Source organism: Catharus ustulatus, chromosome 3, assembly GCF_009819885.2.
Source record: "Catharus ustulatus isolate bCatUst1 chromosome 3, bCatUst1.pri.v2, whole genome shotgun sequence".
Lineage (NCBI taxonomy): Eukaryota > Metazoa > Chordata > Aves > Passeriformes > Turdidae > Catharus > Catharus ustulatus.
The window spans coordinates 92,957,799-92,979,144 of record NC_046223.1 but is presented as its reverse complement, the minus strand read 5'-3'; the positions used below and the strand labels follow the sequence as shown (position 1 = coordinate 92,979,144).

Genomic DNA, 21,346 nt, shown 5'->3' with positions numbered 1-21,346 from the left:
ACACAGTGAGAAATACAACTGCAGACTATGCTGTATCTAATTCACTCCTAAATCCACCACCAGAGAAAACAAAGGAAGAACTTGAATGCAAGTCAGAAAGGAGAACTACTACTAGAACTGGCAAGCAGAAATACATAAAGAGCTTGAGTTTTGCAATGCATTTGCCATTTCAAACATTTATTCAATAACAGGAATACGACTAGACTAATCACCAGTAATTGTTGTTTGTTACTATATGACCTTACTGCTTGTTATCAAAGTTTACTTTGATCAATAAAGATACAACAGTGTATGTGAATTCCTATTCTCAATACAAATTTTTAAAATAATCTTTCTTAGACATTGACAAACAAACTGGTAGTAAGCAATATAAAGCTTTTTTTGTGTTATGTAAGACAGAAGGGGTTCCCTTCACCAAGGCAGGAACATAAGAAATACTAAACAGAATAGTAATAAAGCACAACCAAAACCAACCAACCAAATGGACTAGTAAAAGGCACCGTTAGGAAGGCAAACCCTCACAAAATGTAGTGTGTACCTCCAAGGGATGCAGTTTTACCACTCCTAATTCATGTTGTGTGTCTTCTCCATGTCTAATGTTTTGTCTGGAACTGTGTAGGTTCCTGTTTCTCAGTGCATCCCTTTCAGATGTCCCAGAGATTTGGCTTGTTTTATCAAAAGTTATCTGGAACTGTGTACTCATCTGTGAAACAAACTCCGTGAATGACTGGGAGCTGGAATCTTCTAGTGATTGGTTTATGCTTGACATCTGAAACTGCACCTCTCTCGGTATTGTATCATCCGCACTCACATACAATGTATTTTCTTCTATTTGATCAGATTTAAAACCTGATCTTTCCTGTTTCTGCCTTAACAAAGGTGAGTTTGGTTTTGTACGTAGAGGAAGCTGTTCAAATTCTTTAGCTGCAGGCTCACTCAGGTAACTGAAATCATTCCCTCTTCTCTCACAGCTCAATTTAAATCCAGAATCTTGGAGCTTATTATTTTGCTGAACTTCATTCTGAAATGAAAGAAACCTGTGTTCACTCTCCCTGACCTGCAGATCCATCTTCTGTTTCAAGCTCTCAACCACGCGCTTCTGTGCTTCCAATTCTTCCTCGAGTTTCCTGCACTTCTGGTGATAGTCCATTTCAGCCTGCTTGCCTTGCTGTAGTTGTTCATGACATTTTTTAAGCCTTTCTTGCAGCTCTTCCATTTGTCTCTTGTACAACATGATGTTTTCCTCAGCCATATGCTTTTCTTGCTGAAGAGCAACACATTCTAATTTTATACTAGATATGTCCTTTTCTGTGATGCTATGGGATTCAAGTAATTTTTCAACTTTTTTCCTAAATTCCTCTGCAGAGTGTTTAAACTTAATGGACTCTTCCTGAAACAGAATCATCTTCTTGCGTGCCATCTGTTCATCCATAGTCTTCTGATGGAGTTCATCCTGCAATTTTTTTAATTTGTTACTTAGTTCTTGTACATGAGCTTGTTGTAGAGCTATCTTCTGCTCACTCATTCTCTTTTCCACAGTTAGAGCATTCATCTGAGCATTTAAATTTTTAACCTCACGGTCAATGCTAAGGGTGGAAGCATTTTGTTTATCACATTTTTGTTTATAGTCACTAGCTAAGTCTTTTGCTTTTGCAAGATCAACTTCTAGGCTTTTGATTTTACATATGTATTCTTGCTCAATTATTGTTTGTTTGTGCAATTGTTCATTTGTTGTACGCAACTGTTCTTTGAAACCATCTGCTAGGGCTTTCAGCGCATCATTTTTCCTCTGGATATTTTGTTTTTCCAAAGCCATCTCCTCTGATTCGGATTGAATTTGCTTCATCAGTAGTTTCGTTTCAGTGTTCCATTTATTAAGGTCTTCTATCTGCTGTTTCAATGTTTCTGAAACCTGATTGCTTTTGGTTAATTCATTCTTTAGCATCTGAATTTCATGCTGATTTTCTTTCTCTACTTTTGTTTTTTGAAGCAACTGTTCTTTAATTTTCTTATATTGGTCTTGAAGATTATTTGCTTCTCCTTTGCATGACTGCGTTCTGTGTTCAGCTGCCAGCTTCTCTTTTTGAAGAGAACTGATCTGTGAGTTTAAATGTTTGATAGTGATTTCAGTTTTTGTCTGTGATCTGGTTAATTCTTCTATTTCTCTTTTTAGCTGTGTCTTTTCTTGCTGAACAGATTTCAGGTCCTCCTGGTAGTTCATCTTGAGCTTTTTAAGATCCATATTTTCTTGCATCACCTCTTCGGCTTTACCTGTGGTTCTCTGAAGCTGCCTGTCCAGTTCTTTCAACTGTTGCAAATATCCCTGCTCTACTTGATCTTTTTCCTCCAACTTAATTTTTAGGCATTTAAGTTCACTGTTTACTTTATCTAGTTTTTCTTTTAATAAACGTGACTTTTCTTCTGTTGATGATTTTTGAAGCTCAATTTCGTTCAGTTCATATTTCAGGTCTTTAATCGTTTTATCGGCTTTTTTGTTAGCAAGGGTCAACTCATCTATCTTTTGTTTGAGTTCTTCTACTTTTTTGGCTTCTAGTTTCTTCTGGAAACTCGTCATTTCAGAATCAATCCTACACTGGCTGCCTTGCCCAGCTGTGAAAATCGGCAGAGAAGTTTCTCTAGTTACAGAGTATGTGCCTTCAATAACCTTCCTTCTGCATTCAGTTCTCTCTCTTTCTTGCAGCTTTATTTCTGATAGGTTCCCTTTAAAGTCAAGATCTTGTTCCATTTGCTTGATGAGCTTCATAAGTTTCTCTTCTCCATCTGTTTTTTTCTTCAGTTCCTGCATCAAGGTGTTTTTTTGTTTCTCTAAATCATGAAGGTTAGTATCTTTTCTTCTTAGAAGCTCTTCAAGGTTTCTTCTAGCAAAGGTGCTTTCTTCTATTTGATTTCGAAAAGCACGGAGGTTTTCTTCCAGTATACTTCTTTGAGTCTCTGCCTGAACAATGAACTGCCTTACACACTCCAACTCCTGCTCTGCATCTGCTTTCTCTCTCTCAATGCTTTCTAGATCTACACGACACTGCTTTGCCTCTTGCTCAGCCTTGGTCTTCTGAAGACAGATCTCCTCCATCTCCTTTTGCTGCTTCTTCCGCTCTTTTTCTGCGGCTTCTCTCACTTTAGGGAGCTCCTGTTCCACTTGGATTTTTTGTTTCTTCATATTCTCCAACATCTCCTCAAGGGTTTTTACCTTTCCCATGAGTTTTTTATTCTCATCAGCTGTGCTATTTTGCCGTGCCATTAGATCTGAATACGCCTGACGTGCAGATGCTTCCTTACTCTTTAAAATCTGTAAAAGAACAGATAAATTGGAATGTACTTTTTGTAATACAGCATATGGAACATATTAGGCTCTTAAAAAAGCAGAAGGGAAAATACTTACTCATGTATAGATGGCATGTCCAGAAAGCAGGATGAGCAGTTCCCACCACCATCACCTTCTCTTGAAGGCTTCAGGAAGTTAGCATTAGCATTGTCTTTGTCAAACCCTTGACAAAGACATCCACAAAGCGAAGAAGTCCTGAAGTCTCCCACTTCAGCCAGCTGCCTCTTAGCAGAAAGCAACACCAAACTGCTTACTTTGGCTTTGTCTCCAAACAAAGAGCTAGAGCAAACAATGACCCAAATACATTGTGCAAGAATTCCCAAGGAGAAAGTGGCCTACCATTTCTCAATCAGTTCAGCAGAAGCTGGAAGAAGGATTTAAGCTTGCAAGCACAAATGACACCAGAAAAGTTTGGAAATCCCCTCCAAGAAAAGAAAGTGTCTCAAAGCCAAGATGCAGCAGCTCCAGAAAGAGCAGTATCCAAAGCCCCGTACATCCATAGTGTGCTCCCCAGTCCCAGGGCCCCACTGACTCAGCTGGGGGACTGCTAAGGGCACAGCTGTCTGCAGAGCAGGCACAGAAGTGTAAACATGGTAATTAAGGAAATCCTAATGAAAACCAGTTGGCTGGTCATCTCCATACATTGGCAGATCCAGAGCAGGTCTTTTAAGCAAGAAGTGTAATCACCAGTAATAATATTGTTGAAACTATACATACCTTGTCTTCATTAGCACTACTGTGGTGCTACGTTACCAAATGTGAGCTAACATGAAGTAAGAACACACCTATATTCCTATGATCATAAAACAGGGCATGAAGGGTAATGACAGCAACGTTTTCAAACAGACAAACCATTGGGATACTTAAAATTTACCAGGTTTACTTGATTTTTCATGTAATATCTGAGACATTTCTTAAAAGGTTAATGCAAAGGCAGCTTCTTCAGTTCCTCTTTGTATTTCCCTGTATTATAATTTTGAACAGCCCCCAATAGAAGCAAAGTATTTTAAATGATTTATTTTCAAATCTTTTATACTCACATAAACACAAAAACTAATGCATTATGCTTCAAAAAGAAGATCTAAAAATATAGATACAGTAACAAACTGTATCTTCTTAGATTTCAATTTTCTAATCAACATGCTGAGCATCAGTTGGGTGGAGAAAAGGATGGCAAATATTAACACAAAATAAACATAAAAATTAATTTTTAAGAACTTAAAAATCTTATGCATCTCAAAATGCACAGTCATTGATACATGATTAGCATATTCATTGTTTAAATTATGTTCAATCAATCTTAAATCACTTGACCTTGACATATTTTGTGATTCAAATGTTGATTTGCATTGATTTAGAATCATTCTTAGATTAACTCTGTCATTTGCATTGCATAGAAACTCTGGTACCTTAATAATAGTTGTGCTCCTTTTCTCTTCATTATCTTTCTCTCTCTTTTTTTGCTTTTCTTTTTTTTCAAATAAGGTTTTTATGCCTACTTTTTCACCAAATGTTTTCTGGAGTTCAGTGGTTTTTCCAGGGACCTTTTTGCAATTACCCTCATCTCTACTGTTTCCTTCTGAAACTAGCAATAAATCTTTATATTTCTGACCCTGTTCTAGCCTGTCTTCTCCACTCTGCTTCTTCCCACTTCTGTTTATGTTGTCCAAACCGTAAGTGTTACCCTGAGGTAATTTCTTCACACTTACTTTCTCACAGTGATTTAAAAGCTTTTTTGCTAGTTCATGTTCTGATAATGGAAAATAATCTTCTCCTCCAGAAAAAATTCCTGAGAGACCTACATTTGCATTTAAATCACCAGCATTTCCTAACAATTCTGTGCCTAAATGTTGATCATTCTGCAATGGTAATACTTGAAAATCCAATGGATGGGATTCAGAGACTTTTGCTGCACAGTGAATCACTGAAATATTTCCTGAAGAAACAGCCAAGATTTCTTGCTCTGTATTCTTGGTTTTATTTGAATTTAAATTTGATTTTTCTAGGATTTCATTTTCTATGAGGAAGCAATCTTTATCCAGAGATGCTTTCTGCAGTTTGTCAGTATTCCTTTCAATATGATGATAAACACCTGCATTGCTCACAGATTGCAAATTTAACTTTGTTTTTTCACTTCCATTGTGCTTTGGCAGCTCTCTGAAAGAGGATGTAACTTTGTCTAAAGATGTTGCATCCATTGCACCTGAAAAAGGATCACCTTTTTCACCACACACTTGAAACTCTCTATCTTCAGATTTTAAAGTATTATGGCTCTTGGTTTCTGTAAAGCAATCCTCTTCATGCTGACATTGAAAATTAGTTCTCTGTGAAAAATGTTGCTGTTTGTAAGGGCTCATACCCAGGGCCTGCTTTGCAGTTTTTAGAGTTACTTCAGCTTTCTTCATTGTTAGCTCAAAATCAGCTTCTGATTGCTTCTCACATTCTTCCTTTGTTGAAATGTGACTCCCTGACTTTCTTGAATTTTTTTTCCCTGTGGTTTTGTGTATCACTTCCACTACAGGCAACTTCTTTAATTTCCCCTCTGTTTTCGGTCTCTCTCCATTAGCAATTTGCTCACTTAACATTTCACCAGGATCATTGTTCACACTCAAACAGATTTCAGTTGAAACAAAACAATCTTTCCTGCCATTATTTTCTTCTTTACTTCGGTTACCAAAACCCATTACACTCTCCTGCTCTGTGTGCAGCTCACTGTCTCTGTTGCCACTAATGCTACTTTCCTGAACACTGACATTTAGAAGTTGCTTAAATGTTCTACCAGTTTTGATTTCATCATATCTGTCTACAGTTAATTTTCTTCTGTTCATTTCCAGATTCTTTTCTGTGTATTCAGGTTTACTGGAAGAGTTCTGGTTTTGCAAATATTTCACATCCATCATGCTTTCATTAGGTTTCTTTTCTTCTCTCAATTCAAGATCTTCATTACATCCCAAATGTTGAAAGATTTCAACTGATTTCACAGGTCGCTGGAGTTGATCCTCTTCTGGTAAACTCTGAGCATGACAGCACATGGATTAAACTGAGATATGATGGAAAGTATCTTATTTACTCCTTAATCTCTTTTTTCTTAATGCCATTACTGAGAGTTAGGAAGAAAGACTGCATTAAAGAAAGTCTTGGAACAATCACAGACTTCAGAGGTCTGTGAAGAATTTTTCTTCCCAGAAGAAAAAGAAACCTCATTCCTCTTTTGAAAAAGATTATTGTGTTTCTGATTTGCTATCCTGATTAAAGAGAAAAAAACCCCATTATATTATTTTGAGAGTTGAAACCTGCTTAGGTTATCTTCAAAGAAGCTACCAAAGATTCAGAAGGCTGACAGGGGGTAGAGGAGGAAGGAAGAGGGGTACACTTGATTTCAAAAAAAAGTAATCCTGGAGACTCAGAGCAGGCTGAAACTCTAAACATTTTGAAAAATTCCACTTGTTCTTGAAGGACATGAAGTCTATGAACATTCACAGATTTTTTGATTCTTTTTCTTTGACTGACTTTTTATCCTTGATGACATTATTATAATTAGTCATACTACATCCTCAGTTAAAATGGTTACTTATAAACAAACATTATGTATTTCCATCAGTTTGCTCCACCACTTGATGATGCCCAAAGATACATGTTGTTGTTAGTGTTGGTTCAGAGGTATTCAATAGCAAAAGCCAATAAAGACAAAATCAGCACCACAATTATATAACATTAATTTAAGAACTGTTTTTTTCTTTAAAAATCATATTAAAATTTATACCCATACAGTAGTGTTCTCCAATTTTATCCAATCTATACAGTCTATACTTAAGACAATGTAGTCCTTAAAGAAAGACTATATACTACATAATCTCTTTCTGAGAGACAGTTTCCAAAAGAAAGTGAAAAATCTAGAAGGTTTTTCCTTTTCCCTCAATTATTTGGAAGATTTGCTCTGTAGCAAGTATGTATTTTGAGTATAGTAATTTCACGATTATAAGCTGCACCATTTTGACAAAAGTTTTGGTCCGTACCCAGAAGTGCAGCTTGTACTCCAGAGCGGCCAATATATGAACGATGTTCAGAAATTTTCCAACCCAGAAGCGAGAGCCTGCAGCAGCCCCGAGCCAAGCCAGAGCCTGCGCGGCCCCGGTGGCGGGGCAGCACTGGTGATCCAAGCCTGTGATAGTTCTCTGTATTTTTTCGGTGTTTTCAGTCTTGTGCGGCTGCGCGGTTCCCCATCCGCTCACCTGCCCGGCCGCCCACGCAGCTGCGCGGCTCCCCACCCACCCGCCTACATGGTTGCCTGGCTCTCCAGCTGCCCAGCTCCCCGCCCACCCGCGTGGCTGCCCGGCTGCCCAGCTGAGTGGATATTTAAAGGCAATGCGGATTCATTGGAAATGCTTGTAAAATGACCACACTATTGTTCGTATCTTTTTCCGCTTGTTAATAAAACTTGCAGGGTACGCTGCCACAGCTATTGTCTCTATCTTTTTTCGCTTGGAAATAATGTTTCCAAGGTCGGCACCTGCCAGTAAACCCCGCATTGATTCTGTTACTAATTGGCAACTTTGTGAAAGTTCGCTGCAAACAAACGTGCAGCTTGTATTCAGGTGCAGCTTATAATCGTGTATAATTACTGTAATTTGTCTGTCTAATTTCAATAACCTACTCTTGCCAAGTAATATCCAACACTAAGCATAAATAAAATGCTGTTTGACCTTAAGGAATTAATACAGTGGAAAGCCAGAAGGGAAAAAAATAACTGATTGAACAGATCAAACTAATCTCAGAAATTAATTAAGAGGGCATCTCATCTCCCTGTTGAAAGAACTTCCTTGTAGGTTTTTAAGTGGACCAGAATGCATACTATGCAATACTAAAAATATGTATACATGGGTATATACTGTGAGTTTGCCTTCATCTTAATGTCTGTTTTTATCCAAAAGATCAAGCCCTAAGGTATTAAAATTGAAAGTATTAATATTTAAATTTAAACTACATCTCCATCAGAATTCAACAAATCATATGATCCTTCTAGGTGGAAGAACTGGCAAAATGTATGGATGGTACAGGATTGTGCTTATCTGAATGATAACACTGCTACATTCCGGTATAATATGCACTACATAAGGAATTTTAGTTTTCCACATCTGCTGGTAACTTTGTGAATTATTCCAACAGGTATATTGCATTTAGTTTGCCTTGATGTTCTTTTTACTTGGTTGACTGCCAGAGAATGACCTACCTCTTCCTCTTCCAGTCTTTTCAAAGAGTCACCTGCAAACTTAATGTACTGGGTCATCAAGGTCACTAAGGCAGTGTACCGAGTCCGTAGATCCATGAACTGTAGAGAAACAAAGAGGGAGGGGTAGCTGTCATAGAGGTGAACACTCCCAGTAAGCTTGAAAGAAGTGCTCTAGAACCTATCCTGATTTTGATTTCAAAATCATGATTGTGGAATCCAAAGTTCTAATTTTGATTCCAAATTTCAATGCTGCCAACAAGGTGCACTTGAATAAATATATGCTAGGAATCTATGAGCAGATTCAGAAGAAGAAACAGAAGAGAATATTTTGACTTGACATTCATTTGATTCTTCCCCCTGTAAGAAAACGTTTCCAGAGGGGTAAGCCATGCTTGTCACTGTTCCTCTCTCTAACAGGTAGAAGGCAGACAGATTAATCTTTCTCACCTAAATGAGGTTGATTTACCTTAGAATTATCGAAGTTTCCAGATCTGGTAGGTTTTACTATGGTCAAGATGAACTTCTTGCTTACTGTGATCAAGATCCAGTCCAGAGGTAATTCTAAACAGTTTCACTGAGGCATTTTTACTGAGTTTACAGTTCTCATACAGCTTTTTATAATTTGGGTAACTTTTTTTAATCAGCTGCATTATACTATCTTGCTACCATAATGTAGCATAAGGAACAAGAGAATATTTTTTGTTATCATGTATCTATAGAGAAAAAAACCCAATCTTTCTTGGATTACCATATTTAATCATTAATAAATCCAAAACTGAATTCTTGTGTTTACTCTGTTTTAAGCAAAGACTTACATTTTCCTGCCATAAGAAACGCATTTACCTCTTGAATAATGAAGTCTGATGAGCTTTGCATTCTTCGGCGCTTCACTGGAGATTTTTGTTGGGAGTCAACCATAGCTCTGTAGGTCATGGTCTGCAACTCATAGTCCTGTACAAGAGAAAATACACAAAATCTGGCATTACACATGATACTGACACTAAAAACATGGGATTATAAGTGTAATGTTATTGCTACCTTCACAGCAGCTGAGTATTGTTCTGAATACTTCTGGCATTCATCTATTTTGCTTTGTTTCATTTCAATCTCTGAAACCAGCATCTGTAAAATAGGAATGTACATTTTTACCTTAAAAAGTTATTTTTATTACTATTATAATTAACATTTATACTTTATCTTACATTAGCTAACATAAATAGATGGTTTGTTAACATCTACTTTACCTAATATGCTCCTATCCATATGTGTACAAGTAATTATGCTCAAGCCTCTGTCCTCAGCTTTATCAGATTTACAGTACAGTAGTGAAAAAACCTGCCAGGTTAATCGTTGGTGAATGAGCTTAAAACAAACCCAGGAATATATAATTTCATGCATATAATTTATTGTCCTGTCTATTTATACTGCATTTCCTTCTTGCAGGAGACAGATGTTAAGCTCTGCTTCCATGGAAATATTTCTAAATCCATTAATTAAAAAAGCAGCACTGAATATGAAAGTATGTGATAAGTCCAGAAGTTTAAAGTTTTGATGTTTTGTACACTTGAGAACCAAACAATCTGGTCTATTAAACAGTGATAATAGTCACTGGGTGATATATTAATGGCTGCACTATAAACCCAAAGTCATAAAATCTGGTGATTATTTGGAGATTTACAGTAGGGGTTGATGGATATATACCCCTCATATTAATAAACAAGATGGAGATCACTGATACTGTAATTCTTTGGCTAATGCTTAATGCAGTGGTTTGCCACAGTGACATTCCTTTCATACCTTATGCTGGTTCAATTGCTTAGCCAATGCTTTGCTATTTTCAGGATGTATTTCTTGAATCTTTCGCTGAGTATCTTCCACTTGTTGAATCCAAGTATCCAAAGAATTGTAAGTGTCTTTATAATACTTCAGAGATTTATTAATACCTTCTAAGTCACGCAACCTGATTTTATTTTAGAAGACAAATCAAAGGGGAGAAGATTAATATTAAAGACAAAAAATACAACACTAAGACAGCTTTAAAGGTTTCAAATGCCTTAGCTCTGTTACAGTTCACTGTATAAAGATACTAAAGTAACACTAATTAAACAGCAAATTCACTTCTGAAACTCTAGGGCTCCCAGATTGATGAACTCTTTCATATAGGACATCCAGGAGAAATCCTAGTACACAAGAAACTCTACATATCCCTCATTAGTGTGTTCAACTGCTTGAAATTCCAGAAGCACAGGAAAGCCCAAGAAAGAGGGAGGGCTCTGCTACAGCAATCAGCTCTGCTACAGTAAGTGAGAGTATTTAAAATGTGACCTATGACTGGGGAAGGAGTGTGCCATGCTGGAGTCAAGTTCACCATACTCTCCATACCTCCCACAAAACAGCAGGAGTTACACTAAAACTAAAGACTGTAAATATGCTAATGTGCAAAAGCAATTGAACATGTACATCTAGTTTTAAATCATGTTTTGGACCTAAAAAGAGAGTTCTCTGTATTTCTTTAAAGTCATTTCCATACTGAGGGAAATACTGAGTTTTTCTTTCATGATCCTTATACTGCTATTTGTTATCATAATGTGATTTTGGCGGTTGCTCTCTGCAGAGCCAGGAGTTAGACTTGATGATCCTTGTGGGCTCCTTCTAACTCAGGATAATCTATGATTCTACTTAAAAGATCATATAAATATGACCACACAAAAGTGCAAAATAAACAGAATTAAACAGCCTTTTACAGTTCAACTTGGAATAAACTGAATTGCTCTAGTGCTGCTCTTAAGATCTCAAAATGAGATTAATAAAGAGCAAGCAAAGAATTTTTTTTGCTCAGGTTTCATACTTAAGCATGTTTTAAAGTTAACAACCATGAAAAAGATCATAATAACTGCAGCCAATATTTGTCCATAAATTTTGTATAATTATCAGTGCCAAGCTGGTAGGAAGAAGCAAAGATAATATTTGCAGAAAGCAGCTTGTTTACAGCTCTGTACTGCAGTTACCACAATCTGTCCTATTTACACCTGAAGCCACTATGTATTAGCAGTCATTTTTCAGCACATTCTGTTTAGGATACAGGCCTGGGAGGAGAGCATGTGGTTCATGCTTACTCTCTTGAAGAAATATGAACACTTCAGTACCTCATAAAACTACTGCTTAATCATTTCAATTATGCCACACTAACAACTGATGAAAAATCAGAGGTGGAACTTAAGCTTGTTATTCTGCAGCCAGTTTTAAATGATTGACCCTTTTCTCATCTTCTGACTTCCAGCAATGTTAAACAAACACAACTAAACTAGTTAATTACAAGTGAATAACTTCAATATTGCATGTGAATGCACATTCATTCCTTAGAAAAGGAGGACAAAAATGTGACAGGTGAACTTTTACATCAACAGCACTATCTTCAGTGTTCTTTTTCAGGCTATCTAGAATGACAAACTAAAGTATACTTCAAAAAACAAGTTCAAAACAACTGCACAGCACAGAACTCCTTGACCCTTGTCCATACTTTTACTTTCAGCCTCTATAGTTCTGCTTCCTTTACATACAGGAAACAGGACTGTAGAGACTGAAGAAAAAAGCATTTCCAGGAATGCCATGTATGGACATCTCCTTCAGAAAGACAGGTGGGTGTGTTCTGCACACCTGTGTAGGCATGTGCACTTGAGTAACAATTTTCAGTATCAACTTGATAGTAAAGAGTTGAATTTAGAGCACTATCTCTACTGGATATTTAAAAAAATAAAAGGCACTTCACTAAAAAGTTATTGCACCAAAAACTATCACAGAAGTCAACAGAAGCTAAGAACTTCAGACTTAACAGTTGAGTAATTAAAAGCAAATTAAAATGAATCCAATCATAACTGATGAATCAGCTCAGCAATTTAACCCATCAGTACTAATGTGGAGAAACAGATTGTATTCCATAGGACTGCCAGGCATTTCTACAAGTTTGTTTTTTTTAAAGAAAAAGACAATTTATCTCCACTGTGTAGCAGTACGTACTAAGTTTCTGTATCTTGTTCATCTTTTGGAGCTTAACAGTCACAGACATTTCCAGTGGAAAAGTAAGACAATGTTGTCAACAGCACAATAAAGGTCTTCATCCCAGCACATCCCAGAAAAAGTTCAGAAAACTATTCAGACCTGTTTTAACATTGATTTCTGATTGTTTTTCCTCAGAAATAAAAAACCCCAAACCTGTACTGTTTACAAAACAGTAAAAACACAGATTATAACAAAAAGTCATACAAACCTATTTTCAATTTGAGAATGAACATTTTGCCACCTCTCAGCCAACTGATCAACTTTTTCTTTATGCCAGTCAAAGTCAAGATCACGTTCCTTGTGCATTTTAAACATCTGATCACTGATCATCTTTGCCTTCTGCAGTTCATCCTCTAAGGCATGGAATGTTTGTCTTTTCTCATCTACTTCAGATCTCCATTGCTGGTAGGTGATTAAAAAAAAGTTATAAATAACTCCTAAATTATGACACGTTTATAAATTAGTATTTTACACAAGTATGTTGTATAAATGAATGAATAAAAATGCTTCAATTAATATTTTACTTCTGCTTGCTCAAATACTCAAGTGGCACCAGAATGGGTCTGAAGCAATAAACTGCAGAAAAATTCCAAGTAACAGCAATACCCACAATACATAGCCCAAAACACAGACATCAAATGAACACACGCGCTTCATAAACTACAGTTTTAAAGAAAAAAATATTAGGCAGATGCCAATCATTCTGTCTAGCAAAAAGGTCTTACTCATAACTTGTAATAGCAAAATGAGTTATATACAGCAAACAAAAAATACTGTACTTCAATGTTTCCATTTCTCAAAGATATCTGCCAAACTTGCTAAGAAACCCTGATCAGTACACCGAAGCAGTAGCAAGAATGCTATTTTGGTCAAACTTACATAACATAAATATATGTTTATGTTACCCTAAGTATATGTTACCTTCTGAAGACCAAAGAAAAACTTACTGCAGCATTAACAAGTGCCACTTTTGGAAGTTCAGATACTTTAATGTATTTTGCAACAGCAGGAAAATGCTTTCAACCTACTCAAATCCTAATGCTCCAAAGCTCCCATTTTTTTCTGAAATGTCAATCCTAATACCACCTAAAGCTGAATACACAAGTCAATGTTTGATACACTGAGTGTAGCATAACGAAATCAGGTGTTACAAGACAGATAGCTTTTGTCATATTTTTTTGATTTGCCTATGAAAAGTCACCAGCGAGCTCTTACCTTTAATGTACCCATCAGATTTTCAATATTGTTTTTGTCAGCCGTTACTGCCTCTTCTTCACACAACTTAGTTTCATAGTGTTTTACTAATGATTCTGCTGTTTGGGTGTTCGTCAGCACCAAATTTATAGTTTTTAATCTGAAAAACAGACCCCCTGTTAACTGAACCATCAATACCAACACTCAGCACATTTGTGCTTTTCAGCCTTTCCATGTCACAGGGTACCCCCTTTATACAATGTTAAAATGTTAACTCCCTTTTCCTTGATCAATATCTTTCATACTAGTAGATTTAATGTAACAGAAAATTGTAACCTAAACATGTGTCACAGAAGACAGCCTAATACATACTTGTCTATGAAAATGGAAGACATGGAGTAAACTTGGTTCATGTTTTGTATAACAACATTGAGTTCAGAGCGCAGAGTAGGGACTGAAGGTGAACCAGCAGCTTGACTGAAAAACTCTTCACATTTATTTGTGATGACTCCCAAGTCATCCTTTAGTCGATCCAGTTCTTTCTTCAGTTTCTGTAAAATGAAAGGTGATTGATAGTGTTTTCATCAACCTACATCAACCTGATATACACTCTACATATCACTGTGAGTACAAGTCTGCCCTCCTTTGCATCTTTGATGATGGCACTGTTGAAAAAAATTGAAGAGAAGCATATGTATAGAGAAACTAACAGAGTTGCCATTGATCAGCATCTTTTTGCTCACAAACACAAGCTAAATATTTGACTTCTTTCAAGGTAAGCTACAAACCTTCCTGGCTTACACTCAAAAGTCTGGATGTATTTGTTTTTTAAATAAAACCTTTTCCTGAAAGGCTCACCTCTTGCTCTGAAATCCTAAGCACATTCTCATGTACATCATCCCTTTCCATTGGCGTCCGGATCTGCCGTATTAACCGCTCCTCACAACTCTCCAGTCGTAGTCTGATATTTCTGACTTCAGAGATGTACAGATTGTAAATAGATTCTTCCTGCTCCTCTGTTGCAAGAATTAAGGCACATGTTAGCCAGCAAAGTCATCATGTCATTTTCACCATAACTTCTCACACTTTATCAAGTCATTGCTCGACAGGTCTTTTTGTGACTGGCCAAAATGCCATCAGTTTTCCATTGGAATTTTAGTTTTAAGGCAAATGTTAGGAATACTTAATTTTTGTTTTATTAAATCATCTCCTCACACATGAAAAATAACTATCTGTGATCATTCTGCACAGGCATTATCTCTATGGTGACATTGCTAAATTCAGTGACTGATTCTTTTAATCAATGGTATCAGGGACATAAACTTCTTTCAGATGCACAGGGCACCACGTCTTTCCTGAAGTTTAGTGAATTTGCTAATGAAGTAATCAGCTTTGCACTACTGTATTTCTTAGTCATCAACTACTCAACAGTAAATCACAAGAGCTATTTTAAGCTTTCTGTTCTCACTGTATTAATACAGTGTTAATTAGAGTTAAGAGAGCAGTAACTACAGGCATCCTATGGAGATAGGAAAATAGCTAGGATGTTTTCCTTGCCTTAACAGGGTGGAAAAATTCTAATTCTGTGCCCTGGTTTGGGATACCCTAGGACATTCTGTTACAAACTCAATAATGTAATCAAGCTGGTTTTCCAGCATTCAAAAACAAAGAACGTAGAACTAAGCAGTGACCTGTAATGCTTATAATAAATTCTTAGGTGCAAATTTTTTTGTAGCGTTCTGTATATTATGAAACACATCAATATTTTTACATAGCTTAATACATATAAAGCGTAAAAAAATAAGATTTTTCTATACAATGGAATTGCACACGTTGAAATGACTGTTCAAAAGAACACATGCAGTAACAATATCAACATGATAAAAGAGATCTCAAGAGCAAGAACAAAATCTCATAAGGGCATCTTTCTAGTGTTCTAAGCTGAGTTTTACCTCTTTCTGCAGACTTGAGAAGCTCTTGATAGTATTGCTTGCAAACATTAACTTCCCTTTCAAGCTGTGCTGTATCGGAGCTTGTAAAGATTTTGGACTCCTGACTGTCTTCCACAAAATCATCAAAGCGGGACTGTAAATTGCTTAGAACCTGTTGATGTTCACCTGGCAGCATTGTCTTTATCTGCAACAGATTGTAGACCCGAAGCACTGTCAGCAATGGTGCATCACTCACACAGTTCCTGTGATGCTTTCTATCCAAAAGCAACACTGATCAATCACTAAGATGGCAAATTCAAAGAATTGAGGTTCTGAAAGCTCACTGCTCCTTAGCTGGAGTCGTCTTGACAGTTGATAATTTATACTCAACAAAAAATTCTTTTCAATCTTTTACATCAGGAATGGCCTCTGTTAAGACGACCCTACATCGGACTTCATTTCTCCTGACTAATGCCATGCAGCAATACTTCACGCAAGGGACACTTCAAGAATTATCTCAGATTCCTCTTTCCAACAGTAACAGTGCTAAATTAGGTAGGAAAGTGTCATTTTTTGTATTGCAAATATTATTTGCAAGTTTTTGATCTCACACAGTTTCAATCATCCTGTGACTTCCTAGTAAATGGTTAAGAGCCCTTCCTAGTCATAACACTTACTGAGGCAACATTGCCAGCTCGAACAACTTCAATTTCATTTGTCAGGTAGTGCCAGGACACCACACTCTTCATGTTTACATGTGACTCATGCCAAAGAGCCAGAACATTCTGAAATTGCTGTTCAATCCTGGAACAAAAAAAAAAAAAACAACTCTGATCAAGTTAACACATAAAAACAGAAAAAGGGAAAAAAAAAAACATCAACAAAAACTGTAAGATATTCTTTTAACCTGAGCTTCAGGTAAGTAGATTTTAATAGAAAATAGGTAGTTTTACTTTGTCCCTACCTGTTGGCTGTATCTATTGCTTCTTTGTTCGGTGGAGGAACTGTAAAGCATACAGATGGAACCATGGCCTCATTACCACTTGGGCTAATGACTTTCCATTTAGCACGATGGGAGTTGTTCGCTAATACACACTCATCATCTTTGTAAATAGTTATCTAGTATTAACAGAAAAGCAGAATAATTTGATGAGCCAAGCATTACAAAATAATTGTACAAAGCACTTCTGCAAATCCTGTCAACAAACAAGCAACAGAACAACAAAACCAATGTTCTAACCAAAGGATTTGCTCTTGTTTACTGGGGTGGAAGAAATTTACAGCCCAGCTTTCTCCAGGAACATGGTAATTAATGAAACTTTAGCTGAATTCTTACATCTGTAATTGGTTTGAGGAAATCTTAGTTTCTAACCTCAATTTGTCTATAGTCACAGATGGCTTTAATTGGAATGGATGTTTTGAGTACACAGTCGGGGTTCCTTGGCTTCAGCTGAATTATTGCCTTTGCTCTTCCCACAAGGCCTGCTACTGTGCTCTTGTACTGCAAGAGTTGTTCTTTTTCTTCCTAGAACAGTTAAGAAAAGAATACGTCATAAGAGATGTCCAGAATACAGTACTGCCTCTTTGATCCTGTTATGCTTTTTTTCCCTCCTTGACTCCTTCTACTGTGTTTTCTAAAAGTAACATTTTGCAAAAACAAAGTATCTTTCTGAAGCCACTGTCTTCCCACACATCTGGTATTCTAAATATAAATAAATAAAACTCTATTTTAAAATTATAAAAAATAGTAATTTATTTGTAAGTTCTGAAAAATCAGCATTTTTCCTTCACTTTAAATTAATAATCTTAACACATTTTATATGCCACCATTACCTACACATTTCTTGTTCCATTGTAATTCCTGTTAAGAGGATCCTACCAAAGAGCTTACCATAGACTCCTGGACAAGGTCTTCCAGCCTATGAAGACTGCTTGATCTATCACAACTGTATTTTCGGTATATGGTATCTTTTAAATTCTTCAAATATTCCATGGCTTCTTTGGCATCACTGAAAAACTAGGATAAAATAATTATCTGGGTTATTTTTAAACAACCTAAAAAACACAGAATCAGCTACACTGAAGATTTCAAGCGCTGTCTTTTAAAACAACCTTTTCTCATCACTTGAAGTGACCACTGCACCACACTCAGCTATGCATGACCTCATGACTAAATGTACTCTTCAAAAAGGAACACACTGTTAACACCAGTTATTCTTGGTATGAGCTCCAAGCAAAATTAATTATGCAGCTATTGAACCTACAGTTAATGACCATTCCTGCAATGAAAAAAAATTTATTAAGCCAGTCTTGCTTTCCTTGGAATTACAATTATTTTCATATAGAAAGTACAGACAAAGCCTACAAACTATAGAAACTGGCTGCAAAATCCAGGCAGCACAGTTGGGCAAACATTTTGTGTAGGAAGGGAAATGACTGCCACAGCTGGCAGTTCTGCAAGGGAGTCTGCACACCCAAACAGGGGTTCTGGTTATGCACAATTGGAAAGGGTAATCCCATTCTTTCCCTTAAGTCCTATTTCTTAAATCCAGAATTCCAGTTTCTTCCCCCTGTCACAAGGAGCTCATATTGCTTTGTCTTCTTCAGTGTCCCATTCCTAACTCTGAGTTCTCATCCAAAGGCATCTCACTGCTTCAACAGCCCCTTCTCTTCAACCATGCAACCCACAAGACATTAAGGATTCATCCTTATAATTTAAATGTTTTAAATGAGTAGATTGAGTAGATTTAAAAACAAACAAAAAAAATCAACAAAGATACTCCTCTGTCTATCACGGTCACGCAAGTAACTTCCCCATTTGTTGAGTATGTGAATGGGTGACCATGAGATAATCAGACAGGTGTATCATGGGATGTGTCTGCTTTCAGGGTGCTCTCTGCTCTGTTTATTATCCACTTTGCCCTGAGTAGTCCTGGAATAACCATCTAGAATATGTTCTCCCATGGCCATCTCTAGCCACCCTCCACACTACATCATCTGCAGCAGCTCCACTGACAGCAGTGGTGCACGACAGGGAGAGAACAAGGTTTCGTTCTCTGAGTCTCTACTTGCAGCTGCAGCACTGAAAAAATCTCAGGCCAGATTTTCATCTGCTGTGAACTGACAGAACTGTAGTGGAGAAATAGAGGTGTGGCAACACTGTGGGAGCATGGCTTATTATCTACTGATTGTACAAGACAAATGTCAAATCTACAGTTACTGAGAGAGAACAACTAGAGCTTTTGGTGGAACTTTTTGACTATGAGCAAAACTTCAACTACTTCATATCCTGATTTATTTACTTTCTTACCTCGAAATATGCAGCATTTTCTCTCAAATGCTGTTCAACACAGTGGCAGAGCTGAAGAATCCAGCTCCATTGTGTCTGCATTGCAGCTCTATAGGCCTTTGAGGAAGGGAGATATGTTACAAATGGAAATGGAAACTAAAACCTTTACATAATTTAGGAAACACAACAGTAAACAAAAAAAAAAAAACGCAGCAAACACAAACAGCTAAAACCAGATCACCTCAGCCTGGAAAACTAAGCTGCAGCAAGGAAAATTCCAATGAGATGTGAGAAACACACACTGACACTACAGCACAGTCAAACAAAACAAAACTTGCTCAGTTTGGACTGCCAAGGAACCACATGCACGCTCCCAGCAGGGGACGCTCCTGCCTTTGGGAAATCCCTCCAATTTCAGGGTCTCAACTCCTGTAATTACCAGCTCCAAACAGTTTTTACATTGAAATTCCAGGAATTTCAAATGGATGCATTAATGCATAGATTGTTACGTATAAAAGGATATTTTTACACGATATTTTTATAAATATCCCAATACAGCATTATTGGAAACAGCATAACCTGCACAGTCATCGTGACTGCAATGATTTCATAACAGGCAAACTCAGTGTCTTTGTACACCACACCAAAAAGAACACATTAGAACAACTTATATTTTTAAAGAACAGAACTGCCCACATTATTACAGTCACTTAATATTCAAAGTAGAGGAAGGGAGGGAGGGAGGGAGGCAGGAAGGAAGGAAGGAAGGAAGGAAGGGAGGCAGGAAGGCAGGAAGGAAGGCAGGAAGGATTTTCTTCATATTTCCCACTATCGCATATATAAAGAGCAATAAAAATACATTCCATTCCCTCTGACTTTTTTCCTTCTTCTATAATAAATCAACTTTTTATTGTTTCAGTCCTTACTTCCTACTGTCTGTGTCTACTCTTTCCTTGAAGGTCTAAAAGGAGAAGTGCTGTACAGTCTCCTTTGAAAACCTGATATGACCCTACAACAGCTACAATAATTTTTTCTGTGAATTGTTTACATATATAACATAGATTCAAGCCTGAATTAAATCATATCACCTGGTCAGATTTTCAACATCCAAACAAGTTTCATAATTCACTGACAAGTAAGTCATGAAACCAACCCTAAAGCCTAATAGGAGTCTGCACATACAGTAAGTGATGACAAAAACCCTTACTAAAATTTCTTTCAATTTAACAGGAAAGAAACCACATAAAGACTGTTCTGTGCCCTCAGTCTGTCAATTCAATTTGTATCAACAGCTCTAGAGGTTGCATTACCAGAAACATCTGTACACACCAATTAATTTTAGAGTTTAAGAAGATTTCATCTAAGCAATCCAAGATGCAACCGTAACTTTATAAAAGTGTTTTTACTTTTTGGAAACTGGAAGATAAGTACACACAGATGTTGAAGAGAAATTTTTAAAAGGCCTCTTTAATTTAGAGTCTTGTTTAATTTTCTCTAAGTTTGCCTTCTTTTACCCCAAAACTCAGCTCTTTTAAATCCCAAACTTTTCCTGTTTTGGTGCTGATTACCTTACCTCAATGGTTAGCCTGGCTGGGTGGTTTTCAAGAAGCAATTGCTCAGCTATTTCTTGTACTGATTTAATAACTTCTTCTTTTTCATCAAGTTCTCTCATTAATTCCTTTTTTCAGACAGAAAAAAAAGTTTTAGAACTCTAATTATTAAAGATAACTTAATTATTCCCTCTGGATTATATTAGCAATACATACTGCATGGTATTCCTTTTTTCTTGTTATGTTGGGGTTTCTTTCACTCCAGTCATATGCAACCTCTTCCTCTTCTTTTTCATTCAGCCATATCAACTCTCTAGTAGCACGAGACACAAAATTGTGAAGAGTATCTAGATGTCTTTCCTGATTTCTTGATGTGTTCTTTATTAAAAGGAAAAGAAAAAGATTTTTAAAAAATTAGAATTTAAAGCTCATCCCTTATCAGAAATTATGCACACTGAAAAGCTGTACATGAAAGAGGTATGCTTAACTTACCAAGAGTTTTGAATACTGACTCTCCAGTTTGTGCAGCTTTTCTGCATAAGTGAGTTTAAGAGGGGCAGTCATTTGGATCTATATTTGGTATATGAGATCAAAAGACATTAAAAAGGTTAGATATGTGAAACCATTAGATCTTATGATTTCATAATAAATCATGTAGAGATCAGAAATAAAGGTAAGACTGAAACCCAAACATAGTTATAAAATTCAACAATAGTTTATGGGTCACTCAGTAAGAAAGTAATCAAAGAA

General features: G+C 36.7%; 1 protein-coding gene across 15 annotated transcripts in view; it reads right to left on the bottom strand.

Moving 5' to 3' along the window:
• DST (dystonin) overlaps window positions 1–21,346 on the bottom strand; it is a 295,125-nt gene that overhangs the window by 118,217 nt on the left and 155,562 nt on the right. For all 15 annotated transcript variants that reach the window (XM_033054020.1, XM_033054008.1, XM_033054006.1 and 12 more), the window contains 17 exons: window positions 21,089–21,166; window positions 20,813–20,974; window positions 20,620–20,724; window positions 19,068–19,163; window positions 17,649–17,774; window positions 17,130–17,282; window positions 16,722–16,876; window positions 16,435–16,561; window positions 15,779–15,962; window positions 14,685–14,842; window positions 14,199–14,377; window positions 13,848–13,986; window positions 12,841–13,034; window positions 10,371–10,533; window positions 9,612–9,695; window positions 9,417–9,524; window positions 8,574–8,672 (listed from right to left, as the gene is read on the bottom strand). In XM_033054020.1, coding sequence (XP_032909911.1) covers window positions 8,574–8,672; window positions 9,417–9,524; window positions 9,612–9,695; window positions 10,371–10,533; window positions 12,841–13,034; window positions 13,848–13,986; window positions 14,199–14,377; window positions 14,685–14,842; window positions 15,779–15,962; window positions 16,435–16,561; window positions 16,722–16,876; window positions 17,130–17,282; window positions 17,649–17,774; window positions 19,068–19,163; window positions 20,620–20,724; window positions 20,813–20,974; window positions 21,089–21,166 — 2,310 coding nt within the window. The remainder of the gene's footprint in view (window positions 1–8,573; window positions 8,673–9,416; window positions 9,525–9,611; window positions 9,696–10,370; window positions 10,534–12,840; window positions 13,035–13,847; window positions 13,987–14,198; window positions 14,378–14,684; window positions 14,843–15,778; window positions 15,963–16,434; window positions 16,562–16,721; window positions 16,877–17,129; window positions 17,283–17,648; window positions 17,775–19,067; window positions 19,164–20,619; window positions 20,725–20,812; window positions 20,975–21,088; window positions 21,167–21,346) is intronic.